Raw genomic sequence first — 23,334 nt, 5'->3', positions numbered from 1 at the left:
CCAACTTTTAGGAAATAAATAACCAGCCTCAAAGCTTGGCAAAGAGGGCATCAGTAGCAGCTCTAGAGGTTTGCTCCGATTTATATCTCCTCCTCCAGCAAAGTCTTCTGCTCCCACTCCCAGCCAACCCCGCTCAACGCCCACCCCTCACTGCGGCATTGGACGCGCGGGGGATGCGGGGTTGTTCCCCGAGTAGCCGCTAAGGGGAGCCGGACGCTAGACCGCCCTCCCGCGTTCCCATGACAACGACACCGGCGGGCGCGTAGCCTGTAGAGCGAAGTGCCGGCTAAAGCAAGTGTCGGATTGCAGTGCGCTCGCTGAGGCTCCGGACCTTGGAGCCTCTGCGAGTCTGGCTACTGTTCCTCCGCCTCCCTCTCGGGCAGCTCCCTAAGCCGGCTGGGACGCGCAGAGTGAAAATGGTCCACCATTCAGGCTCCATTCAGTCCTTTAAACAGCAAAAAGGTCAGTTGGAATCTTGCTCCCCTCTCCCTGCGGGCGTCACTTCCCCCCTGCATGCCCTTGCAGTTGTGTAGGAGCATCCTTTGCAGGCTTATGCGACACAGAGGTGGGGAACTCTGTGAAGTTAAAAAAAAAAAAAAAATTAAATGTCTCTTCACTCTGCATCCTAGATGAGTGATTTTCTGAGCCTCCGCACAGTGCCTGGGAGTAGCGGAATTCGTCATTTCAGGACTTAATGTATATCTCTGTGAAGATTGTTTCAATGCACTGCAGTAAACCCGCTTAGTAGGGATTGTCCGAATAGCTCAGTAGAGCTCTGAGGGGTGAGGACAGAAATGTTCAACAATATTTGCCGTCTTCTGTGGTTCAAATGTTGAGTAATCTTCACAAAAGTGTGTCTACTTCTTGAGACGCATTTACACAATCATAAGATAAATGAATTCTTGGAAGAGTTCCAGAGTTGGCCTGTTGCAGTTAAAGGGGCTCTGTCACTTCCTTGGGAAAATTTATTGTTTGCCCATGTCCCATGCTTGATTCTGGGTTTCAAGTTCTTGTTGATGTTAGGTTTCTCTTCTAGGGGCTTCGTATTATGTCTTTTAGCTTCTCCCTCAAGTTTCTTGCTGGGCATAGTGACAAGAATCTGTATGTTCAAGTTAGCCTCACTCTTTGATCTTTGTTTCTTATTTGGTTTAAAAGGATTTTTACAGAGCATTTTTATTTTGAGGCACTTTCACAGTTTTTGGCGTTTTATTATCCAGAAGCATTAATTAACACAATTGCCACTTTGCTGAATTAATAATGGTAATTATGGTACAGTTAACCATAGAGTGCCTTAGATGTGTGAATTCTGGAATGCTAAATTTGTTCATTCAAAGTAAATATTTACTTAAATATTATCATCCCCACCCTCCAGATATTATTTGTATTTCTTTCGTCAACAGTTGTTTTTGTGTGGCTCTTTGACTTTTTTGTTTTGTTTTGTTTTTGTTTTTTGAGGTGGAGTCTTGCTCTGTTGCCCAGGCTGGAGTGCAGTGGCACGATCTCGGCTCACTGCAACCTCCACCTCCCGGGTTCGTGTATTATCCTGCCTCAGCCTCCTGAGTAGCTGGGACTGCAGGCACCCGCCACCACGCCCAGCTAATTTTTTTTTTGTATTTTTAGTAGAGACGGGGTTTCACCGTGTTAGCCAGGATGGTCTCGATCTCCTGACCTCGTGATCCGCCCGCCTTAGCCTCCCAAAGTGCTGGGATTACAGGTGTGAGCCACTGCACCCGGCCCTTGACTTTTTTGTTTGTTTGTTTTTAACAAAAACTAGATTAACACACAAGAAATAATTTCGAAGGGATTCCTGCATAAGACAGAATATGGGACTGACTTGAGTTTCCAGTTCCATAATTCTGTACTCAGTTCAAGCCCAAGTTCTCTAGGATGTTTCAAATATATGTTAAAATTGGGAGTGATGTGTGAGACTGTAGGGGTAGACAAAAATTTCACCTAGTATGCACTTCTACTTCAACTCTAAACGTTTCAAATAAAGTTAAACTGCTTCAAGAAGTTGTGTCGGGTTAATGGGTGCAGCACACCAGCATGGCACATGTATACATAGTAACTAACCTGCACATTGTGCACATGTACCCTAAAACTTAAAGTATAATAATAAAAAAAACAAAAAACCAGAAAAAAAAAGAAGTTGTGTTGTCTTTAATCATGGTTTTAAACATATATAAACTTTCAGAATGAAGACAAAGATGATAGGAACTTTGCAACAGCCTCACAGAATGAATACCTCCTCTGATGCATTGGCTATGGGTGACTCATTTCTGGAATCTGGAAGCTTCAAATGGCCCCCACAACAATGTATTATGTATGGATACATGTTGTGTTTTTAAGAAGGAAATAATTGCCAACTGTAGAACCGACCATCATTACTCAAAGAGAGTGATAAGAAATTGTGCAATTGCTGGCATTTCATATTGTTTCCTTTATGATGCATTATGAGCCATTTAGTTTCAAGTCTTCCTTTACTCTTTGGCACAAAAGGCAACTTCAGCAAAAGGATACACATCTAGAGGAGGAGTACTCCAGTCGGAAGGAAGCGAGATTCATTTTAGCTAAGTGGTTCTGGTTAATGGCTTCTTAATCCTGCATGGGCATTAGGAAAAAAACAGACCAAATTGAGGATTAGCTATTTTTATTCTTCAAATAGGAAGAAGCAAAATAATTCTCTAGATGTGATCCTAGGAGGTATGCAACAACAATCCTAGGAGGTATGCAACAACAACAACAACAACAACAACAAAACGTTCAGATGTGCTTTTCACCATAAAATTAACCTGAAAATTGCACATTAAAATGGAGAAAATTCTCCAGTGGAATTCTGTACTCCTAGGTTCTAAGCTTGCCTTTGTTACTAGCTGAGAAATCTTCAACAAAGTGGTTAATTTCTTTGGACTTTGCTTCATACATAATATGAACAGAATACATTCCTAATCCCTTTGGCCTTTTCTGTCTCTCTCCCTCTGTTTAATGGGAGGGACGGTTTGCATGTGAAGGCAGAGATGATTTCTTCTGGGACCAGATAAAGAGGAGAGCCTTGCTTTTAGTTTACTTTTATGAATTAATTTAGCTGAAAAATCCAGCTGATGGAATTTAGTTTTGTTTTAATCAAGTGAGCTCAATGTCTCTTTTAAAAATTTTGATTTCAACTTGAAAATATCTAGAAATAGCCTGATATAACCAGAAATCACCCTTGTTATATTATTTTAAAAGTTTCCACCCTTAATTGAAAAACAGACCCACTCCATATTTAAACTCTACACAAGGCATAGGGATTCTCCTTTATATATGAGAACTATGTATTAACCAATCCCCAATCAAAATTGGTTTTGATAGGTAAGTATAGGTATAGTATAGGTAAGTATAGATGCCAGACTGGTTATCTGTGAAATGAAATACTATATGTAAGCCCTAATTTATTAATTTAATCTCTGGCCTTTATTTTGAGCCCTGGATATTAATCCAATGTATTCTACTTACAGGTTATATCATTTAATATCACTAAGCCACAGTGACTGCTTATGTGAAATGAAGATAATTATGTCTGTCTTTCAGAGTTATAAGGTGTTTAGCAGTTTGTCTGACACACAGTTGGGGCTCAAAAAATTTAGTGATTTTCCTTACTAAAATTCATCTAGGCTCATTCACCTTTGGTTGGCTCTTTAGTAGTATATTGGACTCTTAGCAGTTCCCTTATAATTTCTTGCCTTTTTTTTTTCTTTTGCATCACGCAGCTTTATTACTTTGGAATTCATCTTAAGGAAAACAGTGGACTCCAGACCATCTATGGATGGTTCTTTAAAATAGTCTGGAGTTAACAATCACAAACTCTCCCCAATTCATATGTCCATCCCTCAGGAAAACTTCCAAAAAATTCCCATAGAAATTTTTAGGTTTGTAATTAACTTTATAATCTAAAATGTTTTTGCAAGAAATGGTATTTATTTACTCTCCACTCTTAAGTACCATGCTTTTGCTGCGTGTTTGCCAGGTACTGTGCTTAGTAATAGCATTATTCAGTCCTCTTTTGTTGCTGAATCTGTTGCTGCAAAACCCTCCTCCTTAAAGGACTTGGTACAATAGGAAGTTTGAGAGATTTGCTAAACACCTTTATGAGAATTGCAGACAACTCTGCACTTCTGTAGGAAAATGTTGACATTTTGGTTTTTGGCAGTGCCAGTTGTGTTTATGAAGAAGATATACACAAATAGTTTTGAATTTTACTCCACTGTAAATTTTAGATTATCTTATTAGAAGGCTTAATAGGTTAGGAAGTAAAAAGTGAGACGTCTGTGCAGTGGTGGGGAGGGGGAGGCAGTCTGCTTATTTTTGATGTCCCAAGGGTAAATTGGGGTGTATTATGGTTATAGACAACTGGGAGCATATGTTTGCTTTTGTCTTAGCACATCTTGTAAGAACACATTAGCTGACACATCAGCAGTGATTTCTGGGGAAAGTCCAACTTTGCTTCCTAGCCTGGCTTTCTATGTTTTGCTTGATTTATGATGAACTCATGTGTCATATAAGGGTGTGCAAGAAAAGGACAATGATAGTTCTGGCTTCTGGTGGCTGCTCTTTACCAATATAGCTACCAAGACTTTTCATAGAACCATAGATCAAATCAGACACAGCCTGTCCAAAAAGACTTTGGCTTAATGGGATCAGCTAAGGCTGTTAAGTGATTCATCATTATCCAAAAGGACATTTGGTTAAACAGAGAGTGTTTTTGGTAATTCCACAGAAATAAGCATTTACTACTCACATAACTCATTTAATAATAAGAATGTTTTACACTTATATGGAGACATACAGACTGAAGTATTTTCTTTCTCTTTTTCTCTAAATAAATTTGTTGCTATTGCAAGTGCACACCCGTAAAGCCACTTGGCACAACTATCCTGCTTTGTGTCGAGTTCTGAATTCAAATTACCTAGAAGGACAATCCTGCGGAAAATATCTAGTTTCAGAATCTCTGATATCTACCGTTTTCATCTCCTTTTCCCCTAACTGACATCCTTACAATCTAGAACCTCCCTATAGCCTTATCTTAGAGAAATAAGAAAAAAAAATGCAGCCATTTATACAGTGACAAAATTTCATTAACTCATTGTGCTAACTCTTCCTGGTATTTTCACAGTCTATTCTTTTATTTATGACTAAAGCTCAGAAGGCATTGTCTCTCATTAAAATAATTCTAAGTTGTGTAGGAAAAATCACTGGGGGAGATATTTTAAGGTAAGGAGTTATACTTTTCTTAGGCTGGTACTGAATATCAACCTGAATATTAGAAAGAATTGGGAGTCTAATCTAATTTAGAGCCCATCTGGTCTTCTACTCTGTCCTTTAATTTTCACGCTTCTCTTTCTTTCCTTACACAGAAGGTTTCCTAGATATTTGGAACTCTAGTTCTCCATTAACAATCCCCCAGTAAGAGTGAGCCAAACTATAAAAAGAATATAGAGATATTTCAACCCGAAAAAAACACAAGTGTCTGCGACTGTATCTTAAAAAACCTTGCATATATACCTCAGATGGCTCAGAGGAATTACTGTGTTAATTCAAAGTAAGAACATTGCTGTTTAAAATGATGGCTTTGAATTAGCAAGAATAGTAGTATATGTTATGTGATAAATATATATCCTCTACTTAGTAAGGGAGAGAAGTGATGGAGTTTAAAATGAATTCTATCTGAAGTAACTATAATTTTAAAATGTGAGTGTTTCAAAGCTATCTAGAATTTTAATTATCTAAAATAGCACATTCCTTGATGATTCTAGAGAGCTGAAGTTTTCATTTGAATCTGGGATTTACATTATATTCTGCACATGGATGTTTCTGAAAATAATATATTTGGAGTTGATGATTATATAAACCAATTTATCAAAAGATAGTTTAAACTCAAACCCTTAAAAAATCCAAGAAAAATTCAACCTTCTCTTCATTATTTTAATGTCTTGTAAGTCTGCAGACGTTTATTAAATGTTAGCGTAAAAATTATGGCTCACTTTGGAAGGCGGAGGTGGTGGATCACTTGAGGACAGTAGTTTGAGACCAGCCTGGCCAACATGGTAAAACTCTAAAAATACAAAATTTTTACAAATTTTTTTTGTAAAAATTTACAAAATTTTTACAAAGTTTGAGACCAGCCTGGCCAACATGGTAAAACTCTAAAAATACAAAATTTTTACAAATTTTTTTTGTAAAAATTTACAAAATTTTTACAAAGTTTGAGACCAGCCTGGCCAACATGGTAAAACTCTAAAAATACAAAATACAAAATACATGGTAAAACTCTACTAAAAATACAAAAATTAGCTGGGTGTGGTGGCGGGCACCTGTAATCCCAGCTACTCAGGAGGCTGAGGCAGGAGAATCGCTTGAACCAGGGAGGCGGATGTTGCAGTGAGCTGAGATTGCACCACTGCACTTCAGCCTGGGTGATAGAGCAAAACTCAGTCTCAAAAGAAAAAAAAAAAATTATGGCTTAATGTAATGTAGTTGTACCTTGTTGAAGAGAGCACTGACTCAAAGTTCCCTGAGATTGACCCCTGTCACCACCTCTGTGCCTTTGAGCATTTACCTTTTCTGAGCAATAGTTAGTTTCCTTATCCAAAGTTTCAGGACAGTAACATCTACCTCTCAGGATTGTAGTGAATGATAGTAAAAAAATAACAGCAAAAACAATAGTAGAAGCTAATATCATTTGGACACTATTACCCATTGAGAGGTGAAGCCCCTGGACTTCCTGGGTTGAGTGGGAACTTGGAGAACTTTTCTGTCTAGCTAGAGGATTGTAAATGCACCAATCAGCACTCTGTAAAAATGCACCAATTAGCACTCTGTGTCTAGCTAAAGGTTTGTAAACGCACCAGTCAGCATTCTGTAAAAATGCACTAATCAGTGCTCTGTGTCTAGCTAAAGGATTGTAAATGCACCAATCAGCACTCTGTAAAAATGCAACTATCGGTGCTCTGTAAAATGGACCAATCAGCAGAATGTGGGCGGGGCCAAATAAGGGAACAAAAGCTGGCCACCCCAGCCAGCAGCAGCAATCCACTGGGGTCCCCTTCCATGCTGTGGAAGCTTTGTTCTTTTGCTTTTCATAATAAATCTTGCTGCTGCTCACTCTTTGGGTCCGCACTACCTTTATGAACTGTAACACTCACCGCGAGGGTCTCCAGCTTTATTCCTGAAGTCAGTGAGACCATGAACCCACCCACTGGGAGGAACAAGCAATTCCAGATGCACCACCTTTAACAGCTGTAACACTTGCTGTGAGGGTCTGGGGCTTCACTCCTGAAGTTAGCGAGACCACGAACCCACCGGAAGGAAGAAACTCCGGACACATCTGAACATCTGAAGGAACAAACTCCCGACCCACCATCTTTAAGAGCTGTAACACTCACCGCGAGGGTCCGCGGCTTCATTCTTGAAGTCAGCAAGACCAAGAACCCAATGGAAGGAATAAATTCCGGACACACTATTGTTCCCAAAGTTCAAAGATACACTAACTGTATTATTTTATACTCCCTAAGGCTTTAATAATTATATTATTGTTCTTATTTTCAAGGTAAGGGATTTGAGGTTAAGATAACTTATATGCATTGCAAGTTAACACTTAATGAGTGAAAGATCTAGGGTTTGAACGCAGCCCTCCCTGACGCCAAAGTCCACTTTTTTTTTTTTTTTTTTTTGATGGAGTCTTGCTCTTGTTGCCCAGGCTGGAGTGCAATGGCACGATCTCGGGTCACTGTAACCTCTGCCTCCCGGGTTCAGGCTATTCTCCTGCCTCAGCCTCCTGAGTAGCTGGGATTACAGGCCCCCGCCACCATGCCTAGATAATTTTTGTATTTTTAGTAGAGACGGGGTTTCACCATGTTGGCCAGGCTGGTCTCAAACTCCTGACCCAGGTGATCCGCCTGCCTCAGCCTCCCAAAGTGCTGGGAATTACAGGTGTGAGCCACCGCGCCTGGCCCAAAGTCCACATTTGTAACCATTGTGCATTCCACAAAGAAGCCTAATTGTTGCAGTTTCTTTGGAGAATGAAACACTTAAACAGCTGAAAAGCATTTCACTCCTGTCTAATTTTCACCACAGCTGTCTGTAGCTAGTTTCCTTGCTCTACACCTTTTCCCCAAAAATAATATCAGAGTTCAGGGCAGATTTTTATTATTTCTGAACTTGATCATGGGTAGCTCCCTGTCCCTTCTGTGACTTCATTCATTCACCATATGTCTGAAATGGAAACATCTGGCAGAATGACCTGCATGTTCCCTTCTGACTCTGCAGTTCATCAAAAGTTACAGAAGCGTGAAATAATATTCTTAACCTGTAGTGTATTAGTACAACCACCCTGGCTGTCCGTTTGGTTATTCTTTCCTCTTAAATTGCACTGCAGGTAGCAACTACTTTAAATTCCGATTGGTTTCAGTGCAACAGCTATGTAGGAAGCCTGAAGCAGCTGCAGGATACAGGTTCACCAAAGCATGAATCTCCCATATTCACCTCCTCACTATAACCGAGATGCGGTTGGCCAGCTGAGGAGAGAGGTTCCTTGAGGGTAAAACTGGATTGCCTGAAAGTTATGTTACTGGAAGTATTTTGCAAATGCATTGTATTGGTTGTGGTACATTTCTTATCATCGTACTTTTAGACAGTTACTAGGCTGACCCAAAGGCATTTCCTAAAAATAACTCTTAAAGTTGTGTATTTTGTTGGTGCACAAGTAAAATGTCAAATTCCATTGCTTCCAGTGGCAAAATCCTCAATAACTTTTGCACCAACCTAATATATTTTATATTTGGCTTTGGAACACTAACTAACAGCAATTTGGGAGGGTGGTGGTGGCTACTTTCTAAATGTATGCACAAGAGCTGGCTTTAAACACACACTCCATCACTCCCTGATATCTGGAGCAATTTATTTCATTTACTTCAGCTCATTTTCCTACATCTATACGATCTAGGTCTCCCAGTTTGTGAGATCTGAAGAATCACCTAACATTCTTGTTAAAATGAAAATTCTTCAGTCCCTCGAGACCTACCGAATCTAAACTCCAGGGGAGGAGACTACAAATCTGTATTTTTTACAAAGATGCACCCTAGGAGAGTCGGACGATTGAGTCAATTTCAAAAACAATTTGCTAATACAATATTATAACTATGTGCACATTAAATTAGATAATGAATTTAAATGAGTGAACTATAGTAAATTGCCAATTGATGCTATATTTATTAGTAAAGGCAAGCTATATAGATTCTAGATATACTTAGTTGTATACATGCATTTCATACAATGGAAATGTAACTTTAGTGTTTTCCTAATGTTAACTATCTTCCTTTTTAAGGTTTTGTTAAGGTTCCTAAATGGCATTGGCTGTCTTGTCTTATTTATTCCATGCTCTTTAACTTCTCAACTGATTCATGTCAAACTGGACACTTTAATTAATGAGTTATTAGACTTGTAGGGAGGAATTTTTAGACTTTGTTTTCAGTTGTTCAATTGCGTCCCTTGTGAATACCCCAAATGCTGTCAATTCTTTATCTTTGTTCTAGGCCTTGAACAAAGTTAGTTTCCTTCTCTTCTCTTCTGTTTTCTTTTCTTTTCCCTCCCTTACCTCCCCTCCCCTCCCCCCCTTCCCTTCCCCTTTCCTTCTCTCTTTCTTTCCTTTCTTCTTTCTTTTTGCTATGTAACATTTTGCAAAAGAGCGGGCTTTGCTGTATAGCCTCACATAGAGATCTCAGAATGACTTGAAAAAAATGTATAGTGAAAGGTTTATAATTCTCCTTGATTTATATATAGGGAAAACGTGTATTAGGTTTGTATTTCCTTATAAATTCACTGTAATAATGTAAAGTCATTGTAGGAAAGGCAATGTGTGAAATAAAAGATATTATGTCATACAAATTTTGTTTGAATCTTAAGATTGTTACACAGTAAGTAATCATGGACAAGGTAATTAATTTCAGTTTCTTTAATTATGAAAACAGAAATAAGTGCTGTTATTAAATTCTTACTCTTTGCCAGACATTTTTTTAAGTATTTTGCTTATAAACCATTTAATAAAAAGGAGAAATTTATATTACTTCATTTCGCAGATGTATTAGGATTCTTCAGAGGGGCAGAACTAATAGGATAGATGTGTATATGAAAAGGAGTTTATTAAGGAGAATTGACTCACAGGATCACAAGGTAAAGTCCCATGATAGGCCGTCTGCAAGTTGCGGAGCAAGGAAGCCAGTAGTGGATCAGTCCGAGTCCCAAAACCTCAAAAGTATGGAAGCCAACAGTGCAGCCTTCAACTAAAGGCCCAGGAACACCTGGCAAACCACTGGTGTAAGTCCAAGAGTCCAAAGCTGAAGAACCTGGAGTCTGATGTTCAAGGACAGGAAGTATCCAGCAAGGGAGAAAGATAAGGCTGGATGCTCTTCCATCTTCTCCTGCCTGCTTTATTCTAGCCTGGCTGGCAGCTGATTAGATGGTGCCCACTCAGATTAAGGGTGGGTCTGACTCTCCCAGTCCACTGACTCAAATGTTATTCTCCTTTGGCAACACCCTCAGAGACACACCCAGGAACAATACTTTGCATCCTTTAACCCAGTCAAGTTGACACACAATATTAACCATCAAAACAGATGAGGAAATTGAAGGGCAGAGAAGTTAAATCAGAGTTCAGGGTGACACAACAATGAGTGGTGGAGCTAAGGTACCTATCTTGTAGGCAGAAATATGAGGATTAGCAATTCTGTATGAATATTACCTCCTATAGGCACTGCTATATAGTAGGCTAAATGCATGTGCTGTGGTCTCATGTTTGTGTGGCCTCCAAAATTCGTGGTGAAACTTAACAAAAATGTAACGATATTAAGAGATGCGACCTTTAGGAGGTGATTAACCCATGAGGGTAGATTAATATAGGATGAGTGCCTTATGAAGGGGCTAAAGAGAACTAGTTCGACCGCTTTTTGCTGATCTGCCCTTTTCCTATGCGAGGCCACACCGTTTGTCCCTTCCAAAGGATGTAGAATTCAAGATGCCATCTTGGAAGGAGACCAGACCTTGTTAGATACTGAACCTACTGGCACCTTGATCTTACTTCTCAGCATTCAGAATCTTGAGAAATAAATTTCTATAACTTATACACTACCCAGTTTGTGGTATTTTGCTATAGCCGCACAAATAGACTAAGACAACTTTGTAACTAATGTATTTATAAAATGCCAGTAGTTCCCATATTCACTCCAAATAAATTAGATTAAAGATGATCCATTCCACGGAAAAAGGCTTTTGCTGTTTATCTGAATAATATCCACTAACTGGTTGGTTTCACCACTTGATTCTTTATCACTTTTTTTTTATTTTTTTGTTTTCTAGTTTTATTGAGGTATAATTGGCAAACAAGGATTGTATATATATTTAGGGTGTTTTATATGTTTTGACATACACATATTTTGTAAAATGATTACCACAATCAAGCGATTATCTATCACCTCACATAATTTGTGATGAGAATATTTAATATCCACCCTCTTAGCAAATTTCAAGTATATAGTACAGCAATATTAACTACAGTCACCATGCTGATATTAGATTTCCATAACTTACTCATCTTACATAACTGAAACTGTACCCTTTGACCAATATCTCCACGTGTCCCCCAATCCTACCCTTTGATAACCTCCATTGTACTCTCTGCTTCTATAAGTTCAACTTTGTTAGATTCCACATAAAATGAGATCATGCAATATTTGTCTTCCTGTACCTGGCTAATCTCATGTATATATTTATACATCACATTTCTTTATGCATTCATCTTTCAGTGAACATACATGTTGATTCCATATCTTGGCTATTCTAAATAATGCTGCAGTAAACATGGGAATGCTGATATCAAGATTCAGATTTCATTTTCTCTTTTGAATGTACATGCAGAAATGGGAATGCCGGATCACATGGAAGTTCTATTTTTATTTTGGGGGGGCCTCCATAATGTTTTTTATAATGGCTGTGCCAATTTACATTTCCACCAAGAGTATATAAGGATTCCCTTTTCTTCACATCCTCGCCACTCACGACTCCGTGGTACACTTGCAGCTGGTCGTGCATTTACATTCTACTTGCCTGAAGTTACTTTTAGTACAGACTGAACATATCAACATAAGATGGTGTCAAACTTATAATAGGAGATAGATTGTAGTTGATAACTGGAGTGTAGAGTTCAAGTAGCTTAGATTCAAATGTTTCTGTATAATTTTTGTATATGAGTGTATGGCCTTTGCCATCATTTTTCTTCTCCAAGTTTCACTTCTTCTCCTATATAAATTGGGACTGATAAGGTTGTTTGAGAATGGTTTGTAATAGTACATACTAAAACAATAAGACGTTTACAAATCTACCTCCCTCCCACTTTTTCTGATACTTTTTCTGATCTTAAATCATCTTAAGACATTCTAACATGATTCCTACAAAAGCTCAATCAAGTAAAATTCAAATTTAACACACTTTCCTTATTGTTCAGTTCTTAGGCCGATTTTTAAAAAATCATAACATACCTTTAAGTTTCAGAATAATAGGATTTAAATTCATCAAAATTATCTCTGAATTTGCATTTGTTTCTTATATAGCAGTAGTAGTTTCTGATTATGACCTGTTATGCTGATAAATAATAGAGAGCAATATTATTCATGAAGTGAAAGTATGGAAAATGGCATCTAAAAAGAATTGTATTAAGATAGGGTTGAAATTACATCTTTATTTTCACCATGTTTTTATGCATCTTATAATACAAAACAAAAAGAAAATTTAGATGCCAATCCCTAAGAATAGACAACAAATTGGGAGTGAAACAGTACATTCAAATTTCCTTACTGAGAAAAATATTGTCTTTTTTTTTTTTTTTTTTTTTTGAGACGGAGTCTCACTCTGTCGCCCAGGCTGGAGTGCAGTGGTGCGATCTCGGCTCACTGCAACCTCTGCCTCCTGGGTTCACGCCATTCTCCTGCCTCAGCCTCCCGAGTAGCTGGGACTACAGGCGCCTGCCACCACGCCAGCTGATTTTTTGTGTTTTTAGTAGAGATGGGGTTTCATCATGTTAGCCAGGATGGTCTCGATCTCCTGACCTTGTGATCCGCCTGCCTCGGCCTCCCAAAGTGCTGGGATTACAGACGTGAGCCACCGCGCCTGGCCAAAATATTGTCTTTTTAAAGACTGTCTTTGGTGTAATTTCTCCTTTGGGCCACTAATATTTTGAATGATGCTTCTCTATTTCTCCCACAGTACTCCAAGATAACTGAGTTGGTGGTAAGCACCACAGTGAACAGCTTGCAATTAGTCATAGCTCTTACCAGATGTGAAGAAATCACCCACTCAGACGTACTTATGTCTATTTAGAAGCATTACTCTAGAGTTTAAATCATGGATAGAAGTTACTTTTGTATATATATTCCATATTAATTCATGTTTTGTAAAACTTACATTTACATGCTCTAAAGAAACACTGTATAATGATAAAACTAAACAATGAATACATATACAAGGATATTCTGTTAAATATATTGTTTAAGATATCATTCTTAAAATTTTCCTCATGTAATCTGAGACTGGTATGGAAATTACCATATTGTCTGTAAAATGAAATGATGTTATGTAAAAAAGTAAAATGGGGTGGGGGAATCTCTCTCTTCTTCAGACCCAGTATTGACCAATAAAAAGAAAAATTGGAATCGTGACAATCAAGGCATTAAGGCTTTGAAATTATCACATATCCCTTCCTTCAACCAAGATAAAAAAAATCCTTGCTGGACGCAGTGGCTTATGCCTGTAATCCCAGCACTTTGAGAGGCCGAAGTGGGCGGATCACCTTAGGACAGGAGTTCGAGACCAGCCTGGCCAACATGGTGAAACACCATCTGTACTAAAAATAAAAAATTAGTCGGGTATCGTGGCATGTGCCTGTAGTCCCAGCTACTTGGGAGGCTGAGGCAGGAGAATCGCTTGAATCCAGGAGGCAGCAGTTGCAGTGAGCTGAGATCATGCCACTGAACTCCAGCCTGGGCAACAGAGTGAGACTCCATCTCAAACAAACAAACAAACAAAAAATATCCTTGATGTGAATTGTACTTAGCAGGAAATAAAAGCTTAATATATTTGAAGTTTACTTCTACCAAGAATATCTTTTCCAATCTAAATATATTCTTCAACTTCTCAGTAAATGAAAATATGTTACTGAATGTTTATTGAACCCTTGAAAAAAAATGCTTGTCTTAAAGCCGTGGGAGAATTTGTAATTTAACTTACTGTGTGCCAATCATCGCTGTGTGCTCGATGTGCATTAACTTATGTAATTGTTTCAAAAATATGCCAAAATAGGTACTATTAGCTCTGTTTTGCCGAAGTAAACAAAGTCACAGAGTGATAAATACTCAGTAATACAAGTATATAGAAAAGCTGGAATTTGAATGAGCAATATGGCGTATAACTTGTTTTCATAAACACTATAAAAGTTTTACCAAGGTGGAGGAAAGGAACTGACAATAGTTCGGGGCCTACTGTGCATCTGTCAACGTGCTGGCTATTGTGCACATGTTATGTTACATAGATCTTATATTTGCACTTTGAGGCAAATCCCTATTTTATAAATAAGGAAACATACCCTGAGATGTTAAGTAAGTTGTACATGGCCACATAGCTAATACATGGAAAACTTGGGATAAAATCCCATGGACCTGCTAGTACACTGTGAGATATATTATGTTTAAGCTTGTTTCTGCCTTAAGTCACCATGAAAAAAAAAATGGTTTAAGAAAAACAGTTAAATGAGGAATAATTTTGGCAAAGTGTGGAGATTATAGGGACTTATGAAATTTAGTAATTTACAGAGCACAATAGGGCTATTGACAAGAGACTCTGAGAATTTCTGTTTCAGCTATATCTCACTTTTTATAGGATGTTCACAATCTCTAAATAATTGTTTTAGCATCTCAAAAAGACTCATTGCACGCTATTCTAAACCACCTTCCTTCAGAATACCTAATCTTTAGTGACATGTAATATACCTTTTAAATCTGGACTTAATATTTATGTTATTTCACCTGGATGTGCATAGACTTGAATGTTATGTTATGTTCATTGGGATTGGAAATGACAAGGAACCAGAGATCATGAAGTGACTTACCCAAAGCCCAATGCTTTTGGGTTTCTGCAAATACTTATCGAATGCCTACCATGTGCCAGGTACTGCACTAAACTGAAAATATAACATTTAAGAAAATTTGACATCTGCTGAGGAAGATCTGCTTACATTTTCGTCAAGACTCATGGTGCTCCAACATACAGCTCTCTGTCTGCCGATCATTTTTATTGAAGAAATAACTGGCTGTCATCATTTTAGACACCGGCTTTAGTCAAAAAAAAGTGCTGTAGTGGTCAAGGAAACACTTAAAAATTTGAAAGCAAGCAAAACAGTTTTATACACAGCCATTGCCATTCTTATCTTTGGAATAAACTCCTGGGAGCTGATCCAGCACTGAAATCCAAAATGTGCTGCCCATATTTATGTTTTGGAAGTATTTTAATAAAATTTCAGAGTATCTAATTCTTGTTAGGAGATAATGTAAGATGGTAGTTGCATACAGAAGCTTCAAATTCTTGCTCCATCACTTAATAGCTGTATCATTTTGACTGCTGCAAACATTATCTAAAACTGGACTCTTACATGTGTAAAATAACACGTGCTTCATGTGGTTGCCATGGGGATTAAATATGGTGATATATTTGAATCAATTGGCACAATTCCTAGGACCAGTAAAGTGCCTGCCACAGAGCTGGCAGCTAATAACTATTTAACAATGTTGAGGTTAACATTTCTTGATTATCAAAACTATTAATCCAATTATGACAAACAACAGATATTTATTGGATATCTAGCAAGTAGTATTGATGCTATAAAGCAGGGAACGTGACTATCTGTGTTCCAACTGATCATGCCCCCTTTTATCTGAGACAAGACCAGACTTCAAAATACTTCACATGGTAATCTCAGGAAGAAGTTCATGTGAAAATGAAATCGTTCTGTCAAATTTATTATAGAATCAGGAATATATCTCTGCTTGTTCCCATGGTGAAAATTAGTCAACATCACTTCTTCCTTTACACTCTGCTATGGGCACATGGCCCGTCCTTATTAATTCTTTAAGGACAAGGTGGTGAATTTTTCTGCTTTTTATTAGTACTTGAGAGAGAGAGAAGGCGTAGACAAAAGAAAACAAAAGAGGAATTAGAGGAAAGCAAAAAAGTTTGGAATTACATCTTATGATGTAGTTACAAAACTAATCAGTAATCCAGGTATTGCTTACTTTATATTTTAAAACTCTAAGTATTATTTGCTTTACTTGAAAACCTTGTACAACATCATGTGTTTTACAGAGAGCAAGAAAAGGGTCCTGGCCCAAGAGGCCCTGGTTATGATTGATCAGTAATCCTCCTTGGCCTGCCCATTGGGTACTCTTTGCAAAGGTGAAGAAAAAAGGTATAAATGTTCTCCCAGCTCAAAAATATCCACCTCAAAAAATTTCACTCATTTTGTCTTTAATATCATGTCTTCCCTATTTCTTCTAACATATGGCTTATTTTTCAATAATACTTTCCCTCTTTTCTTTCCTCCTCTTATTTTATTCCTGATCCTGATCTTGAAACAATCATACATCTGAAATTATCACCACTTAAATATATTATGCCTTAAATTCTTTATGAAGTTAGATATGTTTTGAACAAATAATTAAGCGTAACTTATAACCACAACAGTACTGATACTTTTTGTCAAATAGAAAGTAAATTTCTCATGTGTATTTAAAGTTCATGTTATGTATATTAAACCTCTAATACCATGAAAGGCATATGACCTTCCTTCAAGAATCTCTGAGACATTAATGCCATGCTCATGGAGTTCTGGCCTGGGTATTGATAATGGACTTATTTTACCAAATATTGATGGAACTCTTACCATATTTTACATTCTAAAATTTAGAATCTATAAGCTAAGTTAAGCTTAGTATTATAAAGATGGCCAATAAATTCCTGTCCTTTAGAGGATCAAAGCAATGGTTATAACAGACATTAAATAAACCTTTTCACCTAACTTTTACTTATCACGTGTTTACGGTTAACCCCTCAAAATTCTTGAAGATCAGGTTTTGGATGAATCTTGAAACATAACAAAAGCACTCATTTACTCTTACTTTATTTACTCATTCAACAAATTTTACAAGGCACTGTGGAAGGTACAAGGGTTGTGGTGAAAAACATCAGAAGTGTTATTTGCTCTCCCAAGATCTCACATTCTTATGGTGAAACTGTTGGGGAAATACACATTAACAGTGGAGTGTAATAAGGACACTGACGGGGTGTACACCAGGTGACACAGTCATGTGGGAAAGAAGAACCCTTGCCTAAGATGAGGAAATGGTTTTTTGGGAGAAGGTTGTGGTTGATGTTGTGAAATTGTTGAGTTTTTGCTTGTTTGGCTTCATTTCAAAACTTGTTACCAGGGAGGACTTATGATTGTCCACGTAAGCACAGGGGTTTATAAGACTGAAAGAAAACGTCATGGGCTTCTTATTACTACATGGATGATTTTTGTGTAAATGGAAAATATTATTTACTGATTGACTTACACACTAGTAATTGATCCCAACTCAGTTAAAATAATTTCTTTTAATTTGTAGCAGGCACCTTAATCCTCACATAGCTTAGAGTTTGACCTTTAAGGCTGAGCTTTAAAATAACATTCAAATGTAAAATCTAAGTTTAGATATTCCTTCTGAAACTTAACTATTGAAATTAAAGTAAAAACAGGTAATTTAAAGTTGTTCTAATAATGCCTTAAACTTGTGCAAATGTTTACAGTGCATAACATCAAAAATATATAAAAATCATTCACATATGTCTCAAGTATATGGAATTATTATTATTATCATCAATATCAGCATTTTCACATGTGCCCTAATAAATGATGCCACTATTTGGCAGAAACTGCTACTTACTATTATAAGTCACTTGAGAAATGAGAATTGTTTTTGTTTGTTTGTTTTTGTTTTTTTGAGATGGAGTCTCGCTCTGTCGCCCAGGCTGGAGTGCAGTGGCGCGATCTCCGCTCACTGCAAGTTCTGCCTCCGGGGTTCACGCCATTCTCTCGCCTCAGCCTCTGGAGTAGCTGGGACCTCAGGCGCCCGCCACCGAGCCCGGCTAATTTTTTGTATTTTTAGTAGAGACGGGGTGTCACTATGTTAGCCAGGATGGTCTCGATTTCCTGACCTCGTGATCCGCCCGCCTCGGCCTCCCAAAGTGCTGGGATTACAGGCGTGAGCTACCACGCCCTGCCGAGAATTGTTTTAAAAGAGCTAATGAGCCAGAGAAGAAGGAATCTTCCATTGTGTTAGGAAGAGCCTTGACAGTAGCAGAAACTGAAGGCTAAGTACAGTGACCTCCTTGCATGGAGGAGCAGATGTCCCCTGGCATTTCCCCCTTCCCCTTAGAAATCATTAATCTGAAAGAGACGGGGAAAGGGAGAGTTGGGGAGGAGACAGGAACGGAAGGGGGAGAAGAAAGAAACAGATCTATGTGGAGAAACCGACAAATGCAACCCAAAATTTAGAAGCCAGTTCAACTATTGATACCAGGAACTCAATTTCCGAATTTCTTTAGGAGGACTGTGGGTAAAAGTCTTGTCCATTCTCCTTTGGGAGGCATGAGTGAAACTAGTTAGGAAACACCCATCAGCACGAGTAGTGTGGTGGGCCCTGCACAAGTATGGGCTTGCTGGGCTGGGACCTATTACAGACTCTAGCTATTCACCAAATCTAAATAGGCTGCTTAGGGGGAAATATATTTGTGCAATTATATTTGCACATGATCTATATTTTTGTTTTCTAGTTTTCAAATAACACATGATTATTGTAGAGAAGTTGAAAAACTTTGAAATTGTTTCTTTTTAAAACTATACCTGCAACAATTTGTTTAAAACCTTCAACAATTTGTATTTAGATTCTGACTTTAATCTATTTAATCTATTTCCAGCTTACTTAGGCTTAATTCTGTGTTTAAGTGAATCAGTGTTCAATCTTTTTTAAAGTTTCCATATTTTAGTTATATATATTTTGATATAATGGCTTAGTTGCAAAGAGTACAACGTTGATTTTTTTTTCAGAAAACACACAAATATATCTAATTGAATACATTTTTGTTACCTTCATATGTGAATGAAAAATTTTAACTCTACTAAAGTTAGGAATAATTTTTTTCTCAACATAACTTTTCCATAATCTTCTGAAATTCAATACTGTAAAAGGTAAGTCTAAATTTAGTATTATATTTCTTTATTAGGGGTAAGGTGCTATTTTCTGCCCAAATTCTTGTAGGTTTTCTCATTAGCAATGAAATCTAATTTCCAGCAATTATATATGAGTACTGAATCTATCATTTTTGCCTGATATGTAGGGAGAACTTTTGAGCTGTACAGTGTTGTCAGTCCAGCAAATTTATCCTAGTAATGCTTTAATTATTTCTGATACCTTCAGATACCTCTTTGTTCAACCATCACAATTAATTGTATAAATTCAGAGATATACATATTCTAAATCAATAATGTTTATTTGTTGTCTTAATTTTTGCCTTTTTTCTCTACATACTGATAATGCTGCTTAAGATGGTCTTCTATATCAATAATTCAGTTTTTCCATGGGTACATTCTATTTTTTTCTTCAATAGTTTAAATATCTGCTAAGTTATATGTGACCCTAAATCATGTTTTTAACTTACCCTGCTCTGTTTTTATTTTAATGTGGTGTTACTTAATTTTTTGAGAATGTTATTTTTATTTAAGAGAACATTGAAGATCCTGTCTATATTTTATTTTTTTCATTTTAAAAATATATTTTATTTTTAATTGTAATGTGTTTTATTAAAAGTTTTACTCTTCTGCAACTTTCAAAACATACTATTTCTGTTTATTTAAAAAAGAAACATTTTCATTGCTCCTATAACTTAATTTCTGATTATCATCCTTGAGGGAAAGATTCTCTGCCTCATGGTCATAGAGAATTTATGGACAGAAAAAGGAAAATGGCTTACAGAAAACAGAAGTGAGGTACAGAAGCAGCTGAATTGGTTATAGCTTGGTGTTTGCCTTATTTAAACACAATTTGAACAGTTTGCCACCTTTCATTGGTTGAAACTTGGTGATTGGTAAAAGAGTAGTTTACAGTCTGTTTACACATCCAGTTAGGTTACAGTTCACTGTGTATGGGGAAATGTTTAGGCTGAACTTACAAGGAAATTTAATTTAACAGGATCCTAGTTTGACCACACTAATATCCCTTGATTAAAAGTGCAAAGACAGGTAGAGAGGGCTGACGAAGGGACTGTTTGGCATCCTTTCATCCCTATGTATTAACAACCGAGTAGCAATAGCCCAGGGCAACTGTGTCCATATGAAATAGAAATCCAACTGGAGTTGGGATTTTTCATTGATCCTACTGGGCTTACCTGGATGCAGTAGGAAAGAGAAACAGGAATAAATTAGATAAAAAACATACAATATGCGTAAAGTAGAAGCTAGACAAAAATAAATTTTCATTAGTAACTGGGTCTAGAGGCATAGCGGACTGAACAAAGTACTGACTAAAAAAAAAAGTCTTTACTACCCGAGGACTCATTTCTTCCTCAAGTAACCTCACGACCCTTTCGCTGAACTGGCAGGTAAACTTAGAGCAAATAGTCATCCACCTTGAGATCTGGCTGGAGGCTGGGAACTGAAGGCAGTGAGTTTTTATTTAAGAGAACATTGAAGATCCTGTCTATATTTTATTTTTTCATTTTTAAAATATATTTTAATTTTTAGGGTCTAGATTCTGAACTGGCCTTGTATATAACTCTTTCCTAGCTTCCAGCACTGAGGTAGAAATGAAGATTCACTCATTTACTCCCTCTCTTCTTCCCCTGGATCTTTCTGACAATTTTCCTTCAGAATTTCAGATAGGGGGAATTAGATGCTTGTCCTTAAGAAGCATTTTCCCAGAATATTCTTATACATTGAAGATCTTTGCCAGCATATAAATATTTACCAAAATGAATGTGCCTTTTCCTTCCTTCATTTTGTTTTTATGCTACGTAGATTGTATGTTTCTTTACCATTCTCCTTGCTTTCTTTGTTTGCCCTAACACTAGTTGTTGACTTACAACTTCTTCAGTTATTTTGTAGGTATGTATTCTGGTTGTAATTCTACTAATGGCCGTGCCTATGCCTGTTGGTTCAATACATATTAGGTCATTGACACCATTCTTTATTATTACCTTGATTACATTTGTCAGTCCAAGAAGTTTTCAATAAGCTTATCATATCAGTATGCTAGGGGAGGTCACCAAACGCTGATATGAATTCGAACCCCTCTTGACGCCATCACAAGAAATAACTCAAAAATGAGTCATAAAATAGTGAAAGTACAGAGATTTGTTGCAAAGTAAAAGTACACACTCAAGAAAGGGGAGTACAAGTGTATGCAGGACAGAGGATCATGCCCAACAGGGTTTGGAGCTTCTGTCTTTATGGGTTTCTTTAATAACGAGGTGGAATATTCATGAAGACTCCTGGGAAAAGATGATTTCTTAGAACTGTGGTGCCACCCATTTTTACACCAAATATAGGTGTTCCTGGACTGTTAATGGTGCTGGTGGGTGTGGGATTTGGTATGTTGATGAGTGTATAATGACATCCTAGGTGAAACCTAGGTCAAATCCAGTGACATGTTTGGTCCAGTTGGTCTTAGCCAGCTTAGCCCACATTCTGTTTTTCAGGGTCTTATTGTCCCCTACCTTATGCAGCTATTTCAATAGTTTCCTTTTTGTTAGTCATGTGGAACTGCTGCCTGGATTTTTTATTCTCCTGTGACCACACTGTATTATTTCTGTCTTACTTGGAATCTATCCAATTTTTCAAATTTCTTCAAGGCTAATCTCAGCCACGTTCCTCACTTCAATTCCTTCCTCACTTCAATTCCTTTCTTCCCTTCCTTCCCTTCCTTCCTTCCTTTCTTTCTTTGGATGGAGTCTCGCTGTCGCCAGGCTGGAGTGCAGTGGCGCGATCTTGGCTCACTGCAAATTCCGACTGCCTAGTTCAACTGCTTCTCCTGCCTCAGCCCCCCGAGTAGCTGGGATTACAGACCTGTGCCACCGCGCCAAGCTAATTTTTATATTTTTTAGTAGAGACAGCGTTTCATCATGTTGGCCAGGATGATCTCGATCTCCTGACCTCGTGATCCGCCTGCCTCAGCCTCCCACAGGGCTGGGATCAAACGCGTGAGCCACTGAGCCCAGCCTCAATTCCTTTTTACTTGTCTGTCACTACCAATTTTAACAAGTTGAAGAACACATTCTCATTTATCTTTATGTCACCAAAATTGAAATCATTGCCTGACACACAGTTGATATTTAATTTTTATATTACTTTTGAAAAGTTGGAATGCAAGGGTGATGAAATCTAGACCTCTATTAAAATATTTTATTTAGTTCCTTTTTCTTTTGGCCATAAAAGATATTTTGCTGAAAATAAGTGATTCAGCAGGTGATTAGAGGCTTATGCAGAGTGGTACTAATTAGGAGGTATTGCTAAGACAACAGTTGCTGATTTCTCATTAAACACTTAACAAATTAATGTAACGTACAGAATTGAAAAAATCTGGAGAGCAACTATGAAATATAGAGCCTAAGATTAACAACACTGTATTGTAGACTTAAAAATTTGCTCTTCTTTCTATAAAAGTGAAAAACAAAAGGGAGAGAAGGAAAACTTTTGGAGGTGATGAATAAATTCAGGACATTGGATAGTGATGATGGCTTGATAGTTTCACAGGTGCATACTTTTCTCCAGGCACATCAATTTGTATGCATTAAATATATCTTCTTAAATGTCAATCATACCTCAATAAAGCCATTACAAAATAATGACATAATGACAAAGACAAAAAACAAATAAACAAACAAAAACCTTCCAGTATATCCTGTCCCACCACTTTGCACTTCCCACGCCCTGTCCCCAGAAGCAGCCTCTTTAGCTCTATTTTTTTTCTGGTACATTCTTCCATATTTCTAAATTGTATACTTACGTTGTAATTTATTTGTTAAGTTTAGTTATCATTAATTTCCTGAATTATTTGAAATTTAACTTTTCATATTACCTCCACAATTCCTCTTTCCCTGTTTCCTCAGTAAATAAGTATCAACTTTGTTTAGTCAATGTTTATATTATTTTCATATTAAAATTGTTTAATG

The 23,334-nt window shown here is 37.4% G+C and overlaps 1 protein-coding gene across 1 annotated transcript in view; it reads left to right on the top strand.

Annotated features, from left to right (window-relative positions):
• Positions 1-247: 247 nt before the first annotated feature.
• Positions 248-23,334, top strand: part of ANO3 (anoctamin 3) — a 327,529-nt gene continuing 304,442 nt past the window's right edge. The window contains exon 1 of the mRNA XM_054440329.2: positions 248-462. Coding sequence (XP_054296304.1) covers positions 417-462 — 46 coding nt within the window. The 5' untranslated portion in view covers positions 248-416. The remainder of the gene's footprint in view (positions 463-23,334) is intronic.

This window comes from Pongo pygmaeus, chromosome 9 (genome assembly GCF_028885625.2).
Source record: "Pongo pygmaeus isolate AG05252 chromosome 9, NHGRI_mPonPyg2-v2.0_pri, whole genome shotgun sequence".
Classification (NCBI taxonomy): domain Eukaryota; kingdom Metazoa; phylum Chordata; class Mammalia; order Primates; family Hominidae; genus Pongo; species Pongo pygmaeus.
The sequence above is the reverse complement of the archived record's forward strand: the minus strand, read 5'-3'. Positions and strand labels throughout refer to the sequence as shown.